The sequence below is a fragment of the Rhea americana genome, unplaced genomic scaffold, assembly GCF_003343005.1.
Source record: "Rhea americana isolate MKP2758 unplaced genomic scaffold, rheAme1 scaffold_194, whole genome shotgun sequence".
NCBI classification, from domain to species: Eukaryota; Metazoa; Chordata; class Aves; order Rheiformes; family Rheidae; genus Rhea; species Rhea americana.
Genome location: NW_028186083.1, coordinates 139,619 through 163,089, shown reverse-complemented (window position 1 = coordinate 163,089; position 23,471 = coordinate 139,619). Strand labels below are relative to the sequence as shown.

General features: G+C 49.5%; 1 protein-coding gene across 1 annotated transcript in view; it reads right to left on the bottom strand.

Moving 5' to 3' along the window:
- The window catches only part of MSI2 (musashi RNA binding protein 2), a gene marked incomplete at its 5' end in the record, with an annotated part of 234,485 nt that overhangs the window by 74,441 nt on the left and 136,573 nt on the right, over nt 1-23,471 (bottom strand). The window contains one exon of the mRNA XM_085302882.1: nt 13,986-14,034. Coding sequence (XP_085159008.1) covers nt 13,986-14,034 — 49 coding nt within the window. The remainder of the gene's footprint in view (nt 1-13,985; nt 14,035-23,471) is intronic.

Below are 23,471 nucleotides of genomic sequence, written 5' to 3'. Positions count from 1 at the left end.
GGGACCCAGCTCGGAGCTTCCCATCACTCAGTGTCCATAATCTCCATTAGTACAATCAAACCCSGGACCTGGGACACGCGCCAGTGCCTTAGCGAATACCCCTTTGGCCCGTTTTCCCCTCCCCCAAGCAAAGTTTAAAATTCTTGCCTGTATAATTGATCCTAATTATTCTAAGCATTTGATATTAAATGCATTCCTACACGCAATGTGGCTTCAACCATGGCTTTCAGCAAAGTCTATTGTATAAATAAATGATTGGATTTCTTATTTGAAAGCTTCAGATTTGACAGTATTAATTTTGATGCAAAGTAGCCACGCAAGTCTAGATGAAGTCACTACCTCTCACTATGGCTTTATTTTTAAGGTGATTTTCATAATATCTGGCTTAAAAAAAAACCCTATAACATAACTTGAACAAAATCTTTAAGTCATTACCCAGAAAACTATCATTAAATCATTTGTTCATTCTTATTAGTATCATTGTAATTAAAGAGAATCATATTTCAAAAATATATCTTCAGCAGCACTTATCAAAACCCATCCCTGCAGCCTATCAATTAGTATTACAATAACCTCGCTCCCTTGTTGCCTTTGCTATTAGCATTTTGATTGAACGTCTGTTGAAAAGTGACTGGTAACAGAAGATTGTGTTCAGAAAGTAATGTTTCTTTATTCGCTTTCATTGAAGCTTGTCTACTTGTCTCCAGTTCCTACTCAAAAGAGACAAGACAGTTCCAAAAGCAGTAATTTTGATGCAGGATTATTTTTTTTCTTCTCTCTGAGGTGAGATAGATTGGGTTAGGCTGGACACAAATGCTATTAGATCACTTGGCAGCAGATCTGGGGTCTTCCATTGGCTGCAACCTAAACATACCCTAACACACACAAACTACCGGCAAGTAACGGCCTATAAAGGAGCCCCCAACAAGCCAGCAAAACCAGTACCGCAGGTCTTTGCAAATGACCTTTCGAGAGGCTCAATAATAATAATAATTAATAATGCATGAACTAYTTAAGGAAGTTTTTGGCTACATTTATTACTAATAGTAGTGAATGTAAAAGGCAACAATTTATTCTATCACCCTTTGCACTTTGGAAACGTATCACGACAACTCCGGGAGAGGGAAGTTCAGCAGCGTAATGAAGCCCTCTAACAAAGGAGAGATCTGTAACTAACGTCATTAGGGGGGAAATGGATGCATTCGGCAAGTACCATGAATTATAAAGACAAGAGTTCATTAAATCCACTATACTAAAATAAAAATGACCTGCCATGTCAGACAGTTCTATTTACTGATATTCCCACTGCTGATGCCTTTCCACTGATAAATTGCATTCGGCAGGCACCACGAACGGTTATCCAAAAACATTTCAATTACTTGAACACGCTGGAAACTTGCAAGCGACACCGTGCTGCCACAGAAAACCACCCCGATCSCAGGGTTTCGCTTCTGCGGCTTCAAGGGAAAGGGGAGCAAAGCCCCCGGCCGAGCCCGGACGTCCCCGCCGCCGCAGCCCGAGGCGTGGAGGAAAGAGAAACGCGCAGGGACCGTCGCGAGCGCTGGGCGCGGTTGGCATCGGCCCGAAGTAAAACATCTGCTCCCCAAAACGCGCCGGGCAGGAGGGTGCCGCTGCCGGGGCRCCCGCCCGCTSCCGGGGCGCACGGCCCGCTCCGCAGGTCCCTCTGCCCCGCTCTGCTCCCCGCGCAGCCAGCCAGCGGCTTGCAACGCTGTCGGGCAGCAATTTCGCTGTTAAAATGCTCTTATCAAAGATTTAGGGTGAAAGATAAGACGAGCATACTAAATTATCAGAAAGGAAACACTGTATAAGGCATGGCATTTTACAAATCAAAACAGTTACCAAAATGAGAAGGTATGAATGTAAAAACAAGAGGAGCCAGSGCCCAGGAAGAAAGGCGAGGATGTACCCTAGATTAAGGAAAAATTGATCAGAGTTCAGGTTTTCTTCAGCAATAGTCTCCCAAAGGACTGCAGGGAACTGGAGCAGCAAYGTTTGCACCGGCATTTTAAAACAAAAATAAAATGCCAAGTACATTTATAGGTAAACATGTACATGTATGTGTGCRTGTRTATATATATATATGTACATATATGTGTACACACACACCCCTATATGCAAACACACCTTTATTCATATGCCTTTTCATATAGATAGATCTATAAATACAGATAAGTATTTTTCATACCATTACCCACTGTTGTTGGGTGCTTTTATCAAAGTCATCTGACCTGGAAAGCATCTGTTGTTAATACCACTGTTTTATTATTTATCAAATCCATTTCTTCATCGAATGACTAATATCCTACCCGCAGCTGCTCTCATCTCCCTGCGCAGCTGCTAACTCCTCCAGCCCCTGCGAACACCACGAACTCTTCGGCTCTTCCTTCCGGCTCCGGGCGCTGCCCGCTGCTGCGATCCCGCCCGGACCGCGCGGCCGGCGGGCAGCGAGGCTTTCGCCGCCGAGCCCCGCTCCAAGCGCCGTCGACGACGGAAGTCTCAAATGACTTACGCCGGGGCAGGCAAGAGCCCCACGAAGAGTGAATGTGGAAAGACGGTCCAGCGGCGACAGCGCAAGTCTCGGAGCCAGGCCCGGGCTCTGCTCCCGGCTCCGGCAGGAGCCTCGGGCAAGTCGATTAACCTCTCCCTGCCCCAGCTCCCGCGGCACAGCGACGGCGCAAGCCTTAACGCACTACGCGCTGGCAAAGTGCTTTGAAATCACGCAGTGGGAGGCTCTACAGGCTAAGTGTTATTGTATCTGCTCGCTCCTGGTCTTCTTCCACGGCCGAAAAACAAGGAAATAAACTGTCAGCATTGATAGGTGTTTTAAAATGGAGAACAATCTGCAAAGTATTACACCAGTTTAAGGTACGCTTTCTGGTCCAGAAAACATCCAATAAATTAAAAAAACAAAACAAATGAAAAAAACCCAGYCAACCTGCAAGGTTTCGGAAGAAACTGCTTAACTTATTTATCAGATCCAGCAAAAAAAAAAAAGTGCCAGATGTTCTTATTTCAGCTTATACATAAAAAAAATACAGTATAAGCAAAATCACTCCCTGCCAGTACATATTAATCAACCTAATTAGAGGAACCTTGAGTCAAAGCTCAGCACTTTGAGAAAAAGAATCACACGTCCAGAGTACAGGTAACAGGAGGCTGATGAGAAACGGCGTAACCGGACAGGCTGCTCCAGCGCAGCCGGCGAAGCGATCGACGCGGCGTCGCTCCCCGCGCCCGGCCGCCGGCTACCCAGCGCGGCCGCCTCCGAGCGCGGGGAGAGCGGACGCGAGGGGCTCGCCGCGCGGAAGGGGAAACCAGGCAGAACCGCTGCTTTTGGAGACTCTCTGCCCTGCTGCTGCAGGGGAGCTGAGCACGCCGAATTTCACGGAAAGCCCCAGCGCTGCCTCCCCTTCGGCCGAGAAGCAGAGAGGAAGCAGCGGAAGAAGGGGCCGAGCCGAGCCGGGCCGAGCCGGGCCAAGCCCAGCGCTGAGCCGGGCCGAGCCGAGCCGAGCCGGGCCCAGCGCTGAGCCTCTTCCCCTGCAACACAGCAGCCAGCTCATCCCTGCAACGGGCGCCGCAGCTCTCCCGCTGCTGGAGATTCCCGCTGGAATTTGGAGCCCAACCCCAGGAAGGTGGCTCCAGCGACAGCTCAGGGCTTTCAGTCTTCGCTCTTTGGGGTAAAGTCCGCGAGATGCCTCCCCAAACACCGACTGGGACCCTGCCACACACCCMAGCACGCGCACCGGAGCCTGAGCGGCACGCGCACGGCCTTGCGGAGCTGCCCAGCAGCGACCCGCAGCCCGGACCAGCATCTCCCCCGCACGCGCTGGAAACTGAGCGCCCCGAAGACCAGCGGAGCAAGGAGGACGCGAGGGGCCGGGCCGCAGCGGYGGCGGGAGCGGGGGCTCCGGCGCGAGCTTCGCCGCTCCGCGCTGCCTAGAGCTTCCTCCTCACATTGAGTAAAAGCAGAACTGCTCTAAAAACTTCGTTATAAAAAAGAGCAGAGATAAAATGCAGATATAAAATAAATAAACCTCACCACTCGCTATGCGTATGTGAGAGGACTTATCCGACAGGCTTTAAGTAACCCCCTGGGAAAAGAAAACAACACACGAGGGAGTGAGAACAGTGCAGCATGTTACAATATTTTCACATTACGTTTTTGGGCATGGGCTCGCTGAGAGGAGCTGCCTATTTTCTCAAGGTCAYTATGCTGATTTTAATTCTGCTCGTTGTATTAAGACTGCCCATCTATGTAAATGTTGCATTTTGTTCTCCTCGTGTTTCTGGCCTTTCCTCAATTAACATTTTCAAATAGTCCCACAAGACCTGAAAAACTACCTGCTAATCACTTCGCTCTTGCATTCTGGGAAGCAAAGGTTTTTGGTTTCATCAGCTGACTGAGTTTATTCATAAGTAAGAACTTATTCACGGCATTTAGGGTTTCGCTCTGTTCAGAGATCATCAGGATTTTTGCTAATTTATCTGTCACTCAAAGCAGCTGCTCAGTAGTGGCAATAAAGATAGCAAGCTCAAGTCATACCACAGTGACCCATCTTCTCAGTGCAGCTTCAGCCGTGAAGATTACGTTGTCTCTAATATCAGTATTCGTTCTAGCAGAGCTCAAGCACACTGTCTGCAAATGCAAGAGAAACTTCACCATAATTAAAAAAAAAGTCTTAAATATTTGCATGACCTGCTTTAAGTTTCCAGAAGAACCTTTCAAAGTGATGAGAAAGGCTGCACTGATTTGCTCTGGGCTCTCTAGGACGATGGCAGTCTAATTACAATTACACCGACACTGCTCAGTATTAAGTTTTCCGACTTCTGCTCAATATTAAGAGTTTTCTGCTTAAGGCAGTGACCAGTACTGAAGCCGCACGGGAAGCCAATGCCCAGTTTTCTGCTAGCAGGCTTGCCCGCTTCCCGCCCTGGCTTGCCATGCAGACACCCGTGAGACCAGCGCCGCAGCTCCCACCTCCCGCGCCTTCCCACCCCGGACGTCGCCGCCAGCCCCCGGGAAGCGCTCTGCGCCCGCGCCGGTGGCCGGCCCGGCACGAGGCCACCGGGCACGGCTGCCCGCGGCCCGGGCCCGCGCCGCGGAGAGGGGCCGGACGCTTCAGCCAGCGTCTCTCTCCTTACTGCCGGGATCAACGCTGATCGAAGAGAGGCTAGATGAATTCAGAAGGTCAAACAGGCCTGGCTCTGGGGAGAGAACTAAGTAATTTTTTAATACCTGCTAGCTAAAATGACAAGATACAAATGAGTTTCACAAATCTACTGTCCTTTTCTATATACTTTTAATTTGATATTTACCTTAGAGTCTGATTGTGTAACTCGAGACTTTCCAACTAATTGCTGGGCTAAATTTGCAACCTTCACTTGCGGTTAGAGGGGTTTTTATTATTATTATTGTATTTGTTTGTTAAACAAGAGAATAAAAACGTCAAGCCATCTCCCGAGCGCTGCCGGCAAGGCGATTCCCTCCCCGTCTTTAGAGACGGCGTTTGCACACATCTATTCCTTAGGTGCGGGCTGGCCAGCGCAGCTGCTCTTCCCAACTCCTCCTCTGGATGTAATTTTCATTACTGGCATAAAATTAAGCAATAAGGTATGACAGACAGTACGTAGCTGGGCAATTACTCCAGGCCTCAGGTGGCGTTACGCAGCACGAGGCTGGGGGCAGAGCGGCTGCAGCCACCCGAGACGTTCGACAACCGCCCCGGAGAGCCTGGCCCGGAGCCTTACGGCCACTCCGAAACCGGGTCTGCCGGGACGCAGGACCCGCGCCGCCCCGAGCGCTTTCGTTCCCCCGCGTCACGTGGGGCGCCCGGACGCCGCAGCCGCCGCCAGCTTTTCGCTTCGTCCGCCTGGGGTGGACTCGAGCCCGCAGCCTAAAGCGGAGACGCCAACGTTACCCTTCAGCGCCGCAGCCGCTAACGTGCGTTATGGTATGAATATTTATAAATGGGGAGGTAATATTGAAAACATACACATATAAAATATTAATATGGCACATGTCAAAACAGCAATCCGAAGAGCTATGAATGATAGCRTTACAGCTCAGCCATCACTGCTTTCCCTGATAGCTCAGTAAATGGTAAACAATATTAAGTAATGAATCTTCAGAGTCCTCATCTGAAGTTTTTAAGCAAATATTTGCTTAAAACTCACTAAAAAAAAAATCCTGTCTGCCACTACTCTTCCTTCGGCTCTTCTGGAGAAGATAAACACACCGTGTCTCTCTGCAGCACGGGCTAAAGCCTCTCTCACAGGTCCCTAGGATGCCCGCCACGGGCTGGGGACGYGCGCCAGGAGGAGCCCGCGCAGGGCGAGCGCGTCTCCCCGAACAGCGGCGCTCGCCGCAGTCCCGCTTAGGAAGTGATAAAATTCACAAGGGAATAAAAGCTGGTTTCAGCTACAAAAGCAATAACAATAATAGCGCCTCCATTTATACCGTATGTCATACTTTTCATTCAAAGCCCTTGAAGCACTTTATGCAAYAAAAAAATACCATTGTGTGTGTGGATGCTTTTCCAAAACGCTACGGCCAAACGTGGCCAGGCAGCAGCTCGCTCTCCCTTTAGCCCCATCCGCTCTAAAAGCAGAGCCGCGCTCGCAGACCACAGGGTCCTTCCCAAGCCCTCCTCAAAGCACACCGCACTATCGATAGATTGCTGCCAAGAAAAGCTGCACTGAAAATGACCAAATTAGGCAATTATTTCTATATTTTCTAAATACTCTTTTTCCAAAACTGCCTGGGGATGTATTTTTAAATGCAGATGACCTTGCTCTACTTGAGACAGACAGCAATAAACAAATAATTGCAGCGATTCTTAATTATATTTATAGCTCATCTATAAAAATGTCAATTAAAACTTCAGAGGTCAACTACAAAACAGAGTTTCTGGCAGTGGGACAGAAAACAAAAGGCTGTTTTTCTCCTGAGAAAAGCATCGTCCTTAGCTGAGGCATAGATGTTATCTTACTACAACATCGCTCTCGTCTCTTCCAATAAATAGAACGATTAATGCCAACAGCGCCTGCCCGGACAATTACTTCTTACGCACCGAGATCCGCTAGAGGGGAGAGGGCCGACGTCAGGGCCCCTCACGTTGCTCCGCGCAGCGGAGGCGGTGGATGCGAGGGCCAGCGCTACGCTCCCGCGTGCCTCTGCCGAGGTCTCGGCGGCAGCCGCGCGCAGACAGGCAAGTCACGCCGAAGCCGTAGCGAAGCCCCTGCCMCGATGATCGCGCGGTGAATGCCTTCTGGGGTGCTTTAGCCCCTGGCACGCGCGGTGCMTCACGCAGGCAGCCTGGCTTTCTTTAATTTTCAGTTTTCAGACTAAGGAAGCCCAAGTCACGCGCTGCCCCCTGCCCCCCCTCGCCATCCCTGTGTCAGAGAGCTAACTGGTACGAAACCAGCTCGGGGGGCTGTGTGGCTTTGAAAACCCATCGCGTTACATGTCACAGCAGCCATCACAACTAGGGAGAATCAGTCCCTCAAAATCTTTATTCTTCTCTGTGCATGCTGGGCACGGGGGCTGGCGCAGCACAGGCAGTACACGGGCACCGGCCAAGCACAGCCCCACGCAGGTAGGCGGTGGTGGAGGCTACTTAGGGCAGYGATCAAGAGCATCCCGTTGCGTTAACTGACCAATACATCACCGTCTCTCCACTCATCTCTACCTCCACGCTTACCGCTGCGGAGAGGAAGGGGAGTTGCCCAACAAATTTATCAGGAGACACCCYGCTGCACTGCGCTTTCCGTTCCGCTAAATTCCCGCAGCTTGGCAGAGCGGGTCCCGCTCCTGCACCCGCTGGTTCGGCTGCTTCCATCTAACACGTCCTTCCCGCCTCCTCCCGCGCAGCCAGCCGCGGGCAGCAGTCCTCCGCGCCGCTGATCCTCGCCCCGCGCCGCCCTGCACACTCGTACGCCTCCGGAGCTCCCTGACCTGACGGAGTTAGAAGGACATCATCATCTTGCAAGGCTCCCTCCAACCCCAAAGATCAATAACTAATGCTGAACTCAAGATTTTATCTGGAGTTTGCAAGGGTAACAAAATAACACCACTCTCTCATTTTTTTTCATCTGCTAAATCCTTTCAAGATTGAGCTGTAATTTTCACTCTATGAAATTTTAGGCAGTAAAGTGAGGCAAGTGATCTTCCAGAATGCTTGGGGGGCTTCTGGGGTTTTTYCCTTTACAGAAGTACAGAATGGTGTATAGAAATAGAAGACTTCCAATATTTATATATAAATACATATTAATACCAAGGCACCAGCACAGGCAACAAATGCTTAGCTTAATGACTTTTTTAATGCTGCAAAGAAATAYGTGCCCAATTGAAAAGGCATTAATTTTTATTTTGGGAGGGGTTTTAAAGCCTTCCCAGGRTATTAATAACACTGTTCAACACTGAGAAGCATTGGAAATGCCTCAGTGTGGCTGGTTAAATCTGTGTATTTCAATTCACAAATCAATGCTGCTCAAAGGCCGCACATCTAGACAAGCTACACTGCATCAGAATATACACACGAGTAACACACACGTGCCAGAGTTATGTCAACAAATATTTTCAATTTGATACAATGAAATTTATCTCCCCTCCTAGCAATARGGAGTGAATTTTAATATTTTTTCCTTTCCCTTGCCTACTTTGATTATTCTAGGCATCTACTAACTAGAGCAACCACAATGGATATTTTATCTGCCATTTCTCTTTCCCCTGGTTAACAYGAAGATACAGATTGCAACCCGCAAGTGGTTTTAAGAATTGCCATTAACACTGATGCTGCACACTACTGCATTTTAAACATGTTTCCAAACCCAGTGAAAATGTCACAATTTATAAAATCTGGGGTAATTTTATAAACCATCAGTGCAGCAGAGCTCTCTTGGTCACAACTCACTACACAGCTGATTAGCCTGATTAGCCATAGTTACCTGTACAAAAAGGGAAAAATGTCTGAAAAGACTTGTTTAAAAAAAAAAGGAAAGAAATACGAAGATGAAGACGGTACTCTGCCTTTCGTTTTATGCTACATTTGTTTTTCCTTCCACCTTAACTTGGCAGGTCTAAAGATCTAGAGCTTTGAATTTCTCACCTCTCCGGTGCTGCTCCGGAAGCAGCGCCCTGCACTAGCCCAGTGCTTCACCCGTGCAGAGGCATTTTGGCTCGTCCTGGATGAATAAGCAACAGTCATCATCACTCAATTAGMAAAAGGATAAGCCTCTTTTCTGTGAAATAGTCTCAAACGCAACCGATCTTCCAAGGTGCCAAGCACCACCGAAAAACTGCTGTAGCCCCTTCCATCTGACCCTGGACGGCACAAGCAAGAGGGGTAAGTCCAGCACTCAACAGATCCGGGCCCGGAGCTGACTGAGGTGGAGCAATGGAGGTGCAAGTAACATCATTCCTGTCTAACAGCACTCAAGAGGAGTAAAATATTAGCCAATAGAAYAGAACTGCTGGAGAACAAGGAACATTAGCTGCCTCTCATTTTCAACATAAACTGGGGGGAAAAGACCCTTTGTGGAACAAGCAAAGGATTGCACAAAAGCTAACGTGCCGACTACATCTGCAGCCTTCAATGTCAGATGCTATGGAACTTTTCATCRGAAAGGTGTTTTGCAAGAAGAATCCATCCTCTACAGGCTTGTCTCTCGGTGGGTAACGCAGGCTGCCCAGCATGCTCTTCCACCTTCCCCGCAAGCGCGTGGAAAGAGCTGAAGGAGAGCTGGGAAAGCACAGCTCAGCACTAGCACAGAGTGCAAACATAAAAGTTTCCCAGCGCCCTCATGTCTTGGAAAGYGCTTACAGCAGCACAGTGCCACATGAGGGACAAAGCAAGGATCACCTTGAGGTCTGTTCAGAAGAGCGAGTCTCGCTTGCAGGAAACAATATGCAGAAAGGGCTAAAATACCATTGCTCCATTTTTGATGTCTCTACAGAGTCTCCTCTCTCCCCATCCACGTGGAGCCACCTTTGGCTCCAGCCTCCCGTGCTCCTGGATCGAGCAGCTCAGACCACGCTTTCCAGGCTAACAGAACAGGTTCCTCTCTGTGCAATCTCAGGGCAGAGGCAAGAACTTCCTGAATGAGGTAGCAAAGGCCTCAAAAGAACAGGGAACAGAGTCCCTCTGAACGCTGGGGTGCGTTTCCAGCCTACCTGYTGCATGCTGCACAAACTCACCAGGTTAAGAGGCAGCTTAAGAGAAGAAAACGGAGAATAAGAACAGGCATGCAGAGGACTCACTGAAGCACGTTTCTAGGCATCAAGTCTTGAGTCTGAGCCTTGCTGGAGACTCAGCCCTGTGGCGCTCCTGAAGGCAGGGCAGAGGGGAAATGCAGGCCCCTTGTGCCCAACACCCACGGACCATGTAACAGAGCTCTTAAACACAACAAACACCATGCCAAGGTCTTGGCTGCAGAAAGGTATTTATGGCCTCTTTATGGGTGGTTGCGAAGAGAAGGGCTGGAAAWTTGCCAGTGATAAGAGGAAACTGTCAAGGGTTGACCTTTCCAAACTCTAAGTTTTGAACGCTTGGTTCCCATTAGAAAACTGATGGGCACTGGCTGTTCAAATGTTTCCTTGGCTTGGAAAAATCTTAACCTTCCAAGCAAGTCTCTCACTCATTGCACTGAATATTTCTGGGTCCTACGATCCTCAACTTTAGAGAGGAAACAGTGGCTGGGAGGGAATATTATTATGGAGGTTTGCTCAACTCATCCAGGCATCGTCACTAAGTTTCTYGTTAAGGCAAATGTCAGAGTAGTGAATACTTCAGACAGACGTTTGTGAGTTCAAGTGTTCCGATTCTGCCAGGGAGGCAGCACCCGGYGCAGCACAGCAGGGGCTGGCGCGCCGAGCTGGGCAGCTCTCCCCTCCGAACTCCAGGGCGCGTGCCGCCTCCTGATTTCACTTCGGACCCCCCGCACCTTTTGGCAGACTCCCTGAACAGAGGAGCTATATACATCGCTGCAGGGAGYTGTCACATTTTGGCCAATATAACTGCATCGATCAAGCGAGCCCCTTCAGAGAGTAAAAGTGTGGACACTTAAGTGCCTGGAGCACGAAAGGCAAATGGCAGAAATATCCAAGCTACATTTCGCGGTTGCCACACGAGGACACAAGCCACATGCTGTAGCTGACTTTCTACACTGTCTCCTAACACATGCCACATTAAAGTGGGGAGACGGTAGCATAAACTCAGCCTTATACAGAGAGGACAGMAGAGGGTCACAGAGACTGCCCACGCTGCAGTTACCTGTGTCACTTGGAGACTCCAGGTATTTTTAGCCCCACCGAGCTAAATGGTAGTGCTGTCAGACCAGGATCGGCCTGGGAGCGCAGCATCTCTGCTGCAGCGTGAACGAGTCCACCGAGAGGCAGAAGCATGTCATTTATTTCCGCTGAAATGAATGACCGTAACATTGAAAATAATCCTCAGCTCGTTTTCACAGAACTGTAGAAGCAATAATGAAACTTGTCTCTGTTGTGAAGTGTATGGAGGGAAACTCCCCTTCCGGAGATCCTGCTTATTCTGAGATATCATCGTCAGGGGAGTGAAAGTTCTGAGCTTCAAGACACCAGTATGCTTGAAACCCCAATACTAGGAGAGCATTCTTGAAGGACAACATCAGCACACATTAGCCTCATTTTACTGTTGAGAAAACTGGATATCTAATTGCTGTGTTTTGCCCAAAGTCTGGCATTCAATAGGTGGTTAGAGATCTGGAGTTCCTGGCTCCAGATTCATTCACCTTGCTGGATCACATACACAGCCTACAGGAAAATTAATAAAGTGAGAAAACAGACTTTTAATCCTCAAGTCCCGAGGCTTTAGAGGATTACATTTAGCATACATGCAAGCCAATCTGTGCAGCACACAGGTCTGCAAGCAAGCAAATGCACAGTACCCAAGATAAGTGGTTGTTAGACAAGACACTCGTGCTCAGATAGCAAAGTGCTAGCATAACTGCCCACCACTTTTTGCTACTGTATAAAGAGATAAGGAAACAAATAGGTCTTCTAAACCGCTCACTCTAGCCGTGATTTGTGATGGCATGTGGATTAACACTAAACTAGAAGCAAGTAGCACCAGAATTCCTGCCAACCTCTACAATTCCCAACCTCCAAATTTAGACTCTTGTGGGTCCTTTGGTCTAGGGAGACCTCTCCACGGGCACTAAACAACTGTCTGCACCCAGACAGTGCCCCATACCATCCACAGTAACAAGATTGTAAAACCTTAAGTTCCTGGTTTCTCAACTTAATTGGCCTTATGGCCAGCTCAATCCAGTGTTACCCAACTTGGCACAAACTCTCCATGTATCCTGTAAGATGTGCATGGATTGACAGGAGTTCAACCTTTGGTCCTTGCATCTCCCAGGCAGATGGGGCAGCTTTGATGTTCTGCGTGTTTCCTGCTGCACTGGCTGCCTCTCCCTGGCCCACAGGCCCCTGAACTCGCTGCCCAGCCCCTGCCCCAGGGAACTGCGAGCGGAGACCTGCAGCCAGCGGCCGAAGGGCAGCTCTGCGCTTACCCGCAGATCGAGACGGTGAGAATCCAGGGACCGGTCACAGCTTGTCGCAGGGCACGGCACTTTGTCTGTCTGCAAGCCAAACACATGCACAGCTTCTCTTCACTGAAGCAGGGATAAGCTGCACACACCTTTCCTCCAGGCTCCCTCTCCAGTTTAGATTGCGAGCTCTTTGGAGACAGGGATTTTCTATGGCCACTTATCGCAAGGCAACCTTGGTCTCACCTAGGAGCTACAAATGAGCATGCTACTAATAAAGTATCACAGTGCTTTTGGCACAGAGGACAGTAGGATGGAGACCACAGCATGGCTGAGGTTCCCATCTCACAAACTTCCCTCCCCATCCACTCCAGGTAATTCAYGCTCAGTCTTATTTGCTTCAACCTTAGGTAAATATTCCAGCTGAACCAGCAGCCACATGTTGACTGGAGGGGTCAGGCCCCACTGGCTCTCCAGGAAAGCCACTGGGCAAGGAAACATCTCAATTAAAATGTTAGTCACTCTCTCAAAAGCATGACCATCTTTCAAAAATCCTGAAAAACAAAGCCCCAATTTTGGCACCTCACAAAGTGCTGTCACTATTGCCATATCTCAGCCAGCCACTGCAATGCCTGGTATTTGCACAGCGCCTACCATGATAGGACCCTCATCTGTGATGGGTCTCTCTGGAGCTGCAGCACTAAAAAGGATCATCTTCATCTGTCACCATGAGCTGTGCATACCCAGGGGCTCCGGCTGCAAGTCCCTACACATGTGGACATGAACATGCCCCATACACGTTTACAAATCTGCGAGCCTACAGAAACCAACTGGCAACTGAGCYGTTGAACCTGTCCTGTGTCAAAGGAAAGGAGGCTGAAAGGAGAAGAGTCTTGCTGGTCCCCAAGGGCTTGTGGGTATCTTGGAACAGTTCTGGTATCTAACATGCAGCCTCAGGAAGAAGTCATGTGTGGAGGTGCCCAGTGGGCTGAAGGCTAACCCCGCAGGGCCGGGGCAGGCCCATTTGGATGGGCATCCAGKGGGACCAGCTGTACAAATACAAAGATCTCTGATGTTTTCTTCCAATTCTAGCTCAGGCCCCTTCCCTGCAGCCTCACCACACACCAGCTCCCCAGGCTTTACTATCCCCAGGACACCACAGAGCCTAACASGGATCCTCCCAAAGTCAAGTCATCAGACTGACCAGAAGAGGCATCCCCAGTAGGATACCCCACATGACGCATGGTACTCGGGCCCAAAAAGCCCTTCCTCTGCAGCACTTGCAGGACACAGGGAGCTGTCTCAAAACCAGATGCTCTCCTAATTTAGTGTCGCTGAACTTAGACACATAGGTCACCACGCTGACACTGGTTTTAGGCTGTGCTCACCGTGCAGAAGCTTTCATAACAAGTGATGTCTGAGCTCCAGTTCTCTCTTACCTCTATGCCTGTTGGTCGTCTTGTCAAACATAAGCATGGCGTCCTCTACCTGCAAGACAGAAGAGGGGAAACGCAGGCTTTAACACACCAGCTGCACAGTCCACAGAAACACAAACACACACGAATGGGAAGAGGAGACAGAGGCAGGAGCAGCTCAGCTCAGCCCCAAACGATTCATCAAATCTCCTCTCTTTTGCTCGGAGTCAGTTCCTGCTTTTGGAAATCTGCTGCTTTCAACACACATCCTAGCTGGCATTTGATCATAAAACAGAAAAGTGAACATAAGTTTTGTTGTCCTAAAAAGCCAAACATCTAAGTAGCTTTTCCAGCTCTCACGTGTCCCTACGCCAGCGCTCTCTCAGCCTTCTTCCCTTTTGCGGAGAGATAAGGAAAGGCCAAGCGAGGAATTGCAGATGCAAATCAAGCCCATGCCTCCTCCAAATGAGAGTCACTGTCTTGGCTGAGAATTAGGAGGCTTCAAGAAGCATGAGCAGGGTAAAATCTGGTCAGCCAAGAAAGGTATTCAGAGGTTTTCAAAAGGCCTTTTGAAAAGCTAGAGGAAGAGGGGAGAGGGAGGAGGGAGAAAGTTTAATTCGCATCAGGCTTGGTATTTCCACTTCAGAAGAGAGAGATGACTGATGAAACGTATTGAAGTGCAACCAAATTGCTTTCAAGTTTCATTACTATTTGCATGATTTATTCCACCTCCATTTAATCTGTGCAACCACACCTAAAATTTTACACTTATTTTAGAAGGATGTTGTGCTGGGGTTTATTTGCCAGCATTATCACATTTTAAACTGTTGCTCAGAGCCTCAGGAGCTGGGGTAGGTCAGTCCCGTGCACCACAGGCAATGTCCTGTACAATCTTTCTGAAAAAGTTATTGACTTTCTATTTCTTCTTTTAAAATAGGGCCTGCTGAAAACCTGTATCACCAGTGAATTGACTTTCTTTAGTCAAAGTGGTTTGCAAAATGTTTTAGCAATGGCCTGAGATGGAGGAGAATAACATACCTCCCTAATTCTGTTTAATCCTTAMTATCCATCTCAAGGGAGACCTAAAGATGCTGATGCAATGAAAAATACAAACTAAATTAAGCACAGAGTCATTTATCCTGCTGTCTTTTTTACTTCAAGGAAGAAAACTCACAGGCCTGAGTAATATCAGAAGGCAGATAAGGGAGAAGTTCCCCTTCATCCTCCAACCACCACTTTGCTCTGGGGTTACATTTGCACAGCAGTCTCTGTTTTTCATTCCCACAGGTCTTGGCCTCACCGGAACCAAAAATCCCATGATGAACCTAATGCCTTCTCCTAGAGCATCTTGACTGCCTCTCAACCTCAGTCCACGCAAGCGTGCTCACCAGTCTGCTCCAGAGGTTTACCAGTGCAATTCTTCTAACATAAACTCCTTGCTTSAAATCCTACACTAGACCCAGAGGCAGCCAGGAAGGTCTCGGATGCATCATGGTGCAAATACAGCCATGATGGTGAAGTTCTCCATCCCAAGCCAAAGGCTGCAGCTGAGCGCAGGCTCACCCAGCTAAATCCACACTGGAAAGGTCCATCATTTCAAAATGACACCTCCTCCTGGAAGTATATGAATGGCTGGGGACTTTGAAACTTCTGGATTTATTACTTCTAGGGGGAGAGGAGAAATAAGATGATGCATGACAGGACTCTAACCTCATTTTGCTTTAGCGCGGCTGTGTCTCGTCCAGAAACCTTCCATCAGACTGAAACCTTAGCTGCCTTCTTTAAAACCCTGTCTCACTCTCAGCTATGGCTTGCAACACAGACTTTAACCTCTTGTGCAGCCTCATCCTGCTCCTCCAGGCAGAGAAGAGACAGGTCCTGGCCCTGGATGGTGACACTAGGGGTTCAGTACAGTGTCGAGTTACAGGAGGACCTGCTGCTTTGTTCACCTCTCCATGACATGTCTTCTCACCCATCAGACGCAAGTCCTCTGGGCAAAAAGCACTTTGTACCTTGTGTACTAAGGCCCTACTCCACTGGAATGATGATCTTGGCAGAGATCTTTTTTATGCAAATAAATTCTTACTAGCAGTTACAAACTAAGCCTGCATGGGCTAATCCAGGAGATTTCCATATCTACTTTGGGGACTCGGACCAGGCATGCAGCTCTACAGGAGAGGGCCAGTCCCACAACTTCAAATCTTAAAACCTGAAAGGGAGAGGAAACAGGTCTCTGCAGCTGAGTTTCAGATTTGGACCAAACATTCCTTTAAAGAAAAAAAAATAATCAGTGGGGTGTTCTTTAAGCCAGCTGGTGCCCTTTCAGCAATGTCTAATTGGTTATCTTTTCTGTTTCTAAGGTCAGAACATTTTATCTCCGTCTCTGCCCTTTCTGAGTTTACCCCACCCCGCGTTATTTTTTAGGGCAGCCATTGTAACCGAAGAATAGCCTCTTTCCTCCATAGTCCAGTGACACAATGAGACTTCTTGAAACCTCCTGAATAGATAAAGTGCATTGGCTGAAGAAAAATTCTATTAACGCCTTGCAAAATAAAACATCTAAGAGTTGGTTAGACAAGCAAGAGGAGAAAATCAATATGGAGAGGGCAGCGTGCTTAGAAAAACTTTTCACTAGTTGCAAAAAGGTGGCAAGGGTATGGGAGGGAGGGGGAGAAAGAAACTTATTAATTCAGAAAACCCATCAATGGTATGGAAATCTGGCAGAACAGCAAGAACTGAAACTAGAAGAATTTGAATATACAAAGGGCTGAATAGAATGAAAAAAACCACACTGCCTCACACACACACAGCTCGTTTCTCACGGTTCTCTGTGAATCAAACACAAGCGGCTTGTTCAAGTTTTCATCAAGGAGAAATAAGGGACACAGTCAAGGTAACCGGCAGTAAACCCTATAGTAAGCAAATTGATCCCTTAAAAAAAAAAAAAAAAAAAAAAAAAAAAAAGATGAAACTCAAGTAGATTTAGTAGCTGTGACTGTCCGCAAGTTAACCCCTTCATGATGAGGCTCCTTTGCCTGCCCAGTAGATATTAAAAGGAAGGTTGGACAGCAAGTTTTCCAGGTCTTACTTCAAAATATGCCACTAACACCATGCTTACAAAAAAGGAGAAAGCTTCTCTAGGGGGAAGAAATAGGACCAGAAGATGCAATCCCYCCTCCTGCTTTTGGCTGTGATGTTGCTTCTGAAACTACACTCAGGACCAGTCACCTATCGTACAGCAACAGGCAAACCAACAGACCTCAAAGGCACTTTTTAACAACAGAAAAAGACAGGACCCCACATCACCGACAGGGCAGTAAGAGCAGGGAGCGGCAGCGGCGAGCCCCGAGCTCAGCCCTGGGACCAGCTATGAGGGCAGCCCCCTCCCCACGGGGTGGAAAAAACGTGCCAGCAAAGAACTGGATTTTTACTATAGCAGCGGTGAGAAGTTGAGCCACCATCTGGAAAGCAGGATCTCACCTGGCCTGCGCAGGACCTCACTACAAGGTCTGAACAGAGCCTGGAAGCAGCCCAGCCGGACCACCCGCCCCAGCCCTCCCACGGGCTCCGCGGGGAGCGTTATTCCGTCACTCAGCTTCGCGCGGYCCGGGAGAGCAAATGGAGCCGCCGCTGCTCCATCAATGGACAGGGGGAAAACCGAAACCGGTACAMACCCAGCTCGAGTTATTACAAGACCACAAAGCACGGCCGGCGCACGAAAGCACTTTGCGTGGCCAGCGGCGGTGGAGGAAAGGACGGCTCCGGCTCGCGGCAGACGGGTCGGCGCGGGCCAGAGCCGGCAGCGGAGCAGCTCCGCGCGGACGGGGGCGAGGAGGCCGCGCGCCCTGCGGCAGGGCCTCCGGCCGCTGCGCCGCAGCCCCACGCCGCAGGAGACGCAGATCCTTGCCAGACCTACTACGGCTCAACACGGAGCCTTAAAGCAGCTTATTAATCCTTACTAATTAAGAGTATCAAATGAGAGAACATTGCAAAATGAACAAAGTCTTAGCACTTAAGGAGAAGAAAAGAAAATAATATAATAAAAGAAGAGACCTGCCAGATAATACCAGTACCAAAAGGACACATCTTCAGTCCATACAACTTCTCCCCAGGTCTAGCACACCATGTATGCACACCCGACTCAGACCTGAACAAAACTAAAATTAGCTTCTTACATAAAGCCTAAGTAATGGGTTTTCGTTTATTTAATTCGTTTTCAATCGACTTGGGGCTGTAAGAAAAGGAAGGCACATACCATTTCTTTAATCACTGCCCAGAAGCAGGAATAGTGGAAAAGAGGAGGAAGGGAAAAAAAAATGGAGGAGCCAAAGGCTTTACTAATGCTAACAGTTCCCAGGGTTATTTAAAATATGCCCAACTCGTTCACAAAAGGATCCACAGAGATAAATGTATTTGATTTTTTCAACTTTAATGGAGGCATGTATTTAAAGCAACAAATCTAGGATGACCTAAATAAAATGACTATTAATTGTACTTGGAAAGGTCCTGAATTTAACGCAGCTGATTAACTCAGTGCAAGAATGCACTGTATTCTCCATTCATTCCTCCCACTTTCCTCTCAAGGGTTTTTAACTCCTCTCTTTTTCCACGGGGCAGGCCTGAGCACTCRAAGAAGATCAAACTTAGTGCTGGCCTATCACTACTCAAGCCTTAACGAAAAGACCAAACCTTTTATGAAGATARGCAGCAATTCAGTAAGACTCACACAGGAGTTTCAAAACCGTTCACCAAAGGTGCTCCTGCTGAAATCAGGGAAAACCTAACTAGAAAGCTGAGCTGACCAAAACAGGGTATTTTCTGGAGAGCTTCATGCCCAATCTTTTATTTATACAATCTGGATTTGCATCCTGAGTAAAGTCAGTTGAAAACAAGCAAAAAGCACAACCAGTTTCCCAGGAACCCAGRGAAAATCCTGCAGCACTTCTTTGGCATGAGAATACCAGGCACAAAGCCACCAGGAAAGTCCTAGAATGAAAAACTGGACCAAGGATACAAAACAACCCTCCCTTAAAGGGAACAGTTTGGGGAATAAGAAAGGAAAAAACACAGATATGGGCTGAACAGCTACACCTTGATCTCCTGGGCTGCCAGGCAGAGCCGGTTCGGGCACCTGCTCTCCCAGCGCGAGCAGCTTCCCGCACCTTTCCCAAAGGGGAGCAAGAGACAGAAGTGCCCGTGCTTGGTGCCTAGCCCATCCCTGGGCTTCTCATGCCCCAAACRATTTATCTCCAAGTCTTCCTCCTCCTTTCCAGGGAAGGCTGCAACTGCTCGCAGAGGTGGGCTGCTCCTGCACCTGGAGACGGGCATGCCCGACGGCACCTTGACGCCCRCCAAGGCATGCTCACCACCCGCAGAGCCGCGAAGCCCAGAAATCACAGAAGACTTCCCCGCCTCCTGCCCTGCCGCCCAGCGCCGTCGCCCTCCGGCCGACCCACGCGTGCAGGACGGGCAGCCGTGCCCACACGGGAGTCCCGCTGTCCGTACGCACCGGAAACCTGCAGCGAACAGTGTAAACACAGCTTACAAAGCGGACATTTATTTCCAGGGTGTCTGCATGCACACACAGCAGTAACAGCCACTATTTCATATTTCTAAGTTCTCTTTTTATTCCATTTAGATCAAGTTCACTCATTCAGTACAAGCCTCACGAGGAAGCTGCCCACTTGCACAACCTCCCCAGCGAGCACACAGCGCTCTTTCTTCCTCACATTCCTTCTCATCGAGTCCAGGAAAGTTTGTCCTGATTCAAAACCCGAGTTTCCGACGCGGCCAGCCCAGGTCGAGCACTCGCAAACCTGCGCCCCTCCGGCTGCCSGCGGCTGGGGGCTGCTTACTGCAAACGCGGCCGGCCACGGCGAGGGCTGCGTTTCTCACCTGTTCGAGGCAAAGAAGAAGTAGGCCAGAAAAATGAAATCACGCCCTGTAATCTGATGCTTGGGCAATTCAGATTAAGTCCTACGAGCAAAGAAATTAAACAAGGATGACACTCAACAATACTCATTTGGGTTGGGTTTCTGCCCCGGCTGTTCCTCAATACGTAAACTTTACAGATCTATCAAATCTTTTTCTTCCCAGAAAAGTGTGCTGGACATTCTGGCCTAATTCCTCAAATTATTTAAACCCACTGCATAACTCCTACAGTATTTTGCTTTYTGAAGCAGAAAAACCTCTTAGTTGCTAGTAAACTGTCAGGTGCTATTATTTTAAATACTCCTGTGAAATCCGAGAGCCAGCAACGTGCTCCTGCAGATTTACAACCTCTCCCCACATAAATTGAGACAAATGCACATAGCGCGCCAGACTCTTAGAGAAAAGATTGTTCCCCCATACCAGGCCTCCGGGTTTGATTACAATGGAATTAAACAAAGAAACAAATACTTTAACCTTTTCCCCGCTCTTTCTGTCCCCAGTGCAGCTCCAGCCCCTTCCTTAACGCACAGAAAGGGCCGTTCACTGATCACAGAGACGCCTCCAAAGCCGAGCTCAGCCCGGGCAACTGTGGCCTGCAGCCTGCTGTGCAGCCAGGGCTCCAGCCCTCCTCTGGTCACGCCTCCTCCGTGCACCGCGGTGCAGCTTCACGCAGCAGCTACGCGGGGTGAGCCGTAACGGCAGGACCTCCTGGGGGTTCGCCTTCCGCCGGCCTGACCCAGCTCAGCGACGGGCGGCACGAGCAGGGCTGGCAGGCGGCAGCGGCACGCGGAGCCAGGCTTGGGGCCACCGCTCCTGGGAGCGGCGAGCCAGCGAACCGAAGCCTCTACGAGTGCACAGAAGAGCTCTGCCCATTYGAGGCACGTCACTGCTCGGACCCTTCCCGTCTCAGCCCGCCACACCACGGTGGACCACGTCCATAAACGACCATGTCCTGGCCTGGCACAGGTAAACTCACCAAAGTCCAGGCTCTCGCTCCAGAAAGTGGCCAAATCCCCGTTTCCACACGCTGCCATCGCGCTGCGGGTGCTGCTGGAGGACTCACTGCGATGGCCAGCACCTCGGCCAACGCTCCCCAGACCGCCAGGGCTAAAAGCATGAGCCGCTACAGCRTCACTGGCTAGCCGCAGCTCCCTGGCTGCGTGGGGCAGACCCGCATCCTCCGCAGACCGGGCACGGGCTGCGCAACCCCCCTCTCCGGGGTTMGCGACACACCGGCGGGCCCCGCTGAGCATCTCCCCGGGCATGGCAATGACGACTCACCAGCCAAGGCTAACATATTATGCTCCACRGTAATAATCAATGCCATACTGTGCAAGAACAAATTCCAGTGCTAGCAATTTTTCCCCCCAGCAGTCAAGTCTTTAAAAAGTCTTCTTTAGCAATTATAGCTAATAAAACTACAATTTTATTCAACACACACATATCATTGTAACTAATCTTGCTCCATCGGGGCTGAAATTAAAACAGTCATTCAATCACATTAATCTCAGGGCTTGCTCACCAGCCGTGACATGGCAGAGAGCATCCAAAACCTTGCCAAAAAGCACAGTGGCTACTCTTGGACTTCAAAATGCTCCTGCAAAAAGCCAACATGTTATTCAACACTCAGTCTACCAAGGGAGATGTAGGAATGACTAATGCTCTCCAGAAATAACAGAGCTTTACACAGTAGGACAAATTAAAGATGACTCCATAGAGACAGTCTCTCCCACGTTCTTTCTTTGGCATTAATAATATGAAGTATTGATGAAAATAAGGCAATCTGCCACACTCACATCACATTATAGACTACACAAGGGCTCCTGGAGTTTTCCTTTAACCTGCTCTCATCTGGGAACTTGCCTTGTCTTCATTAGCTTTCCCCCACACATCAGCTAACACCACCAAGGAACACCACCACCACCACCACCACGAGGGAGGACGAGGTTCTTGCAAAAAGCACGGAAACAAAGATAGATCTCGCTTTGGTATCGTGGACTGCTGTGCCACTACCTAAGCAATGAAAAGGCAATGAAAACAGGTAAGAAAAATGGACGAAGCCAGTGCCAGCGAGCTGCAGGAAAGTCAGCCCGGGTTGGCAGCAGCCTTGTTCTCCATTTGGCAGATGGGAAGCGTGACAAGCTCCCAGGGTCCTGCCCCCAGTAGGTATGATGCACCCACCGCCCACGATACACCACCAGGGAGAGAGGCAGGACGAGTCCCTGCCAGAAACAGGGATGCAGAGCAACCCACCCTAGGAAAGAGTCACTGACGGCTCCTTCATTCGCGCAGGCACGGGCAGTTACTTTCTCCAGCCAAAGCGGTCCTGATCTCCCACAGTTACGCGTAACATAGCGCCAGGTACTTCAGGGACGCCTCCCACAACGGAAATTAAGCTGAGGACAACAGCAACCAAGAAAGCAGAGTAAAAACATCATAGTGATATCTTCTTCTCAGCTTCAGGGCAGGTAGGTGTTTGCTGTTTTGCTGTGCTTTTATGGAGACAGCAAAGCCTGCCTCCACCTCAGCAAAGCTAGCCTCAGGCCTGGTCTCATCTCCTTCGTCCGCAGTCACGTTCTGCAGCCGGGTCTAATTGCCCAGAACAGCTTACGCCTGCCAGCACATGGGCGGCTGTCCCCTGGGTCTCCTTAGCTGCATGGAAAATATGTTCGTTGCTGCAATTCTGAGGCAAAATAATAGAGTTTGAGGAGCTGGCACAGAGACCACGGGAGYTCTCAGGAGCCAGTGAGATGTACCAAATCCTCTTACTCCTCCCTCAGCCCAGCAGAGGTGCTGCTAGTAAGGGCCCAACAGTGCTTTACCACCCCGTGGCAGGTCTGTGCCCCGAGACGCCGTTGGGAAAGAGCACCTTTCCCCTCGGGACCCGCCTACAGGAGCTATTACCAAYCACAGAGAGGAAGCAAACTATACTTTCTTAGTTTCCTGTRTGYATATACRCASRCACACACACAATTTTATAATGTTCTTTTCTGGCATTTGCACGTGATCCAGTAGAGTTCACAGCCTTAAGCTTCTCCAGCTGAAACACAGGCGCACTTACTCCTTCGCAAGCAAATGCCGAGAGTTAAACCTAATCACGTCGCTCTGTGAACTGAAGCTTAAATCTATCCAGTATCGCAAGGGCCATGGCAGAACCACGAGAGCTGACGACGCTGAGGTTCACCTCCGCTCCGTTATTAGTCAGCGGGATGCTCTCAGACCGGGGCGAACCACTCCACGTCCCCGCCAGCACGCCAAAGTTTTCCCACACCGTTAAACATGGGAAGGGGAAGGGGAGTTCTCCTGCAGCCACCACGGGGGCACGGGTGGAACATTGCTCCTTCAGCACTTTCGCCCGCCAGGTGCGCGGCCGTTTGTGATTTTACTTTCCCGGCACATTAGCTGCTGTCAGCAGGAACAAATCTTCTCCCTTCGCCGTGCTCGTTTGCGTATTAACGCTGCGAAGGATCTCTTCTCTTCCCCAAGCAACAGTTAGGGCGTGCTGCGTGTCCAGCCCGGGCGGAGGCGGCTGCTGCCGACGGGCGGCCCCGGAGCGCGCTCCGGACGCAGACCGGCCGC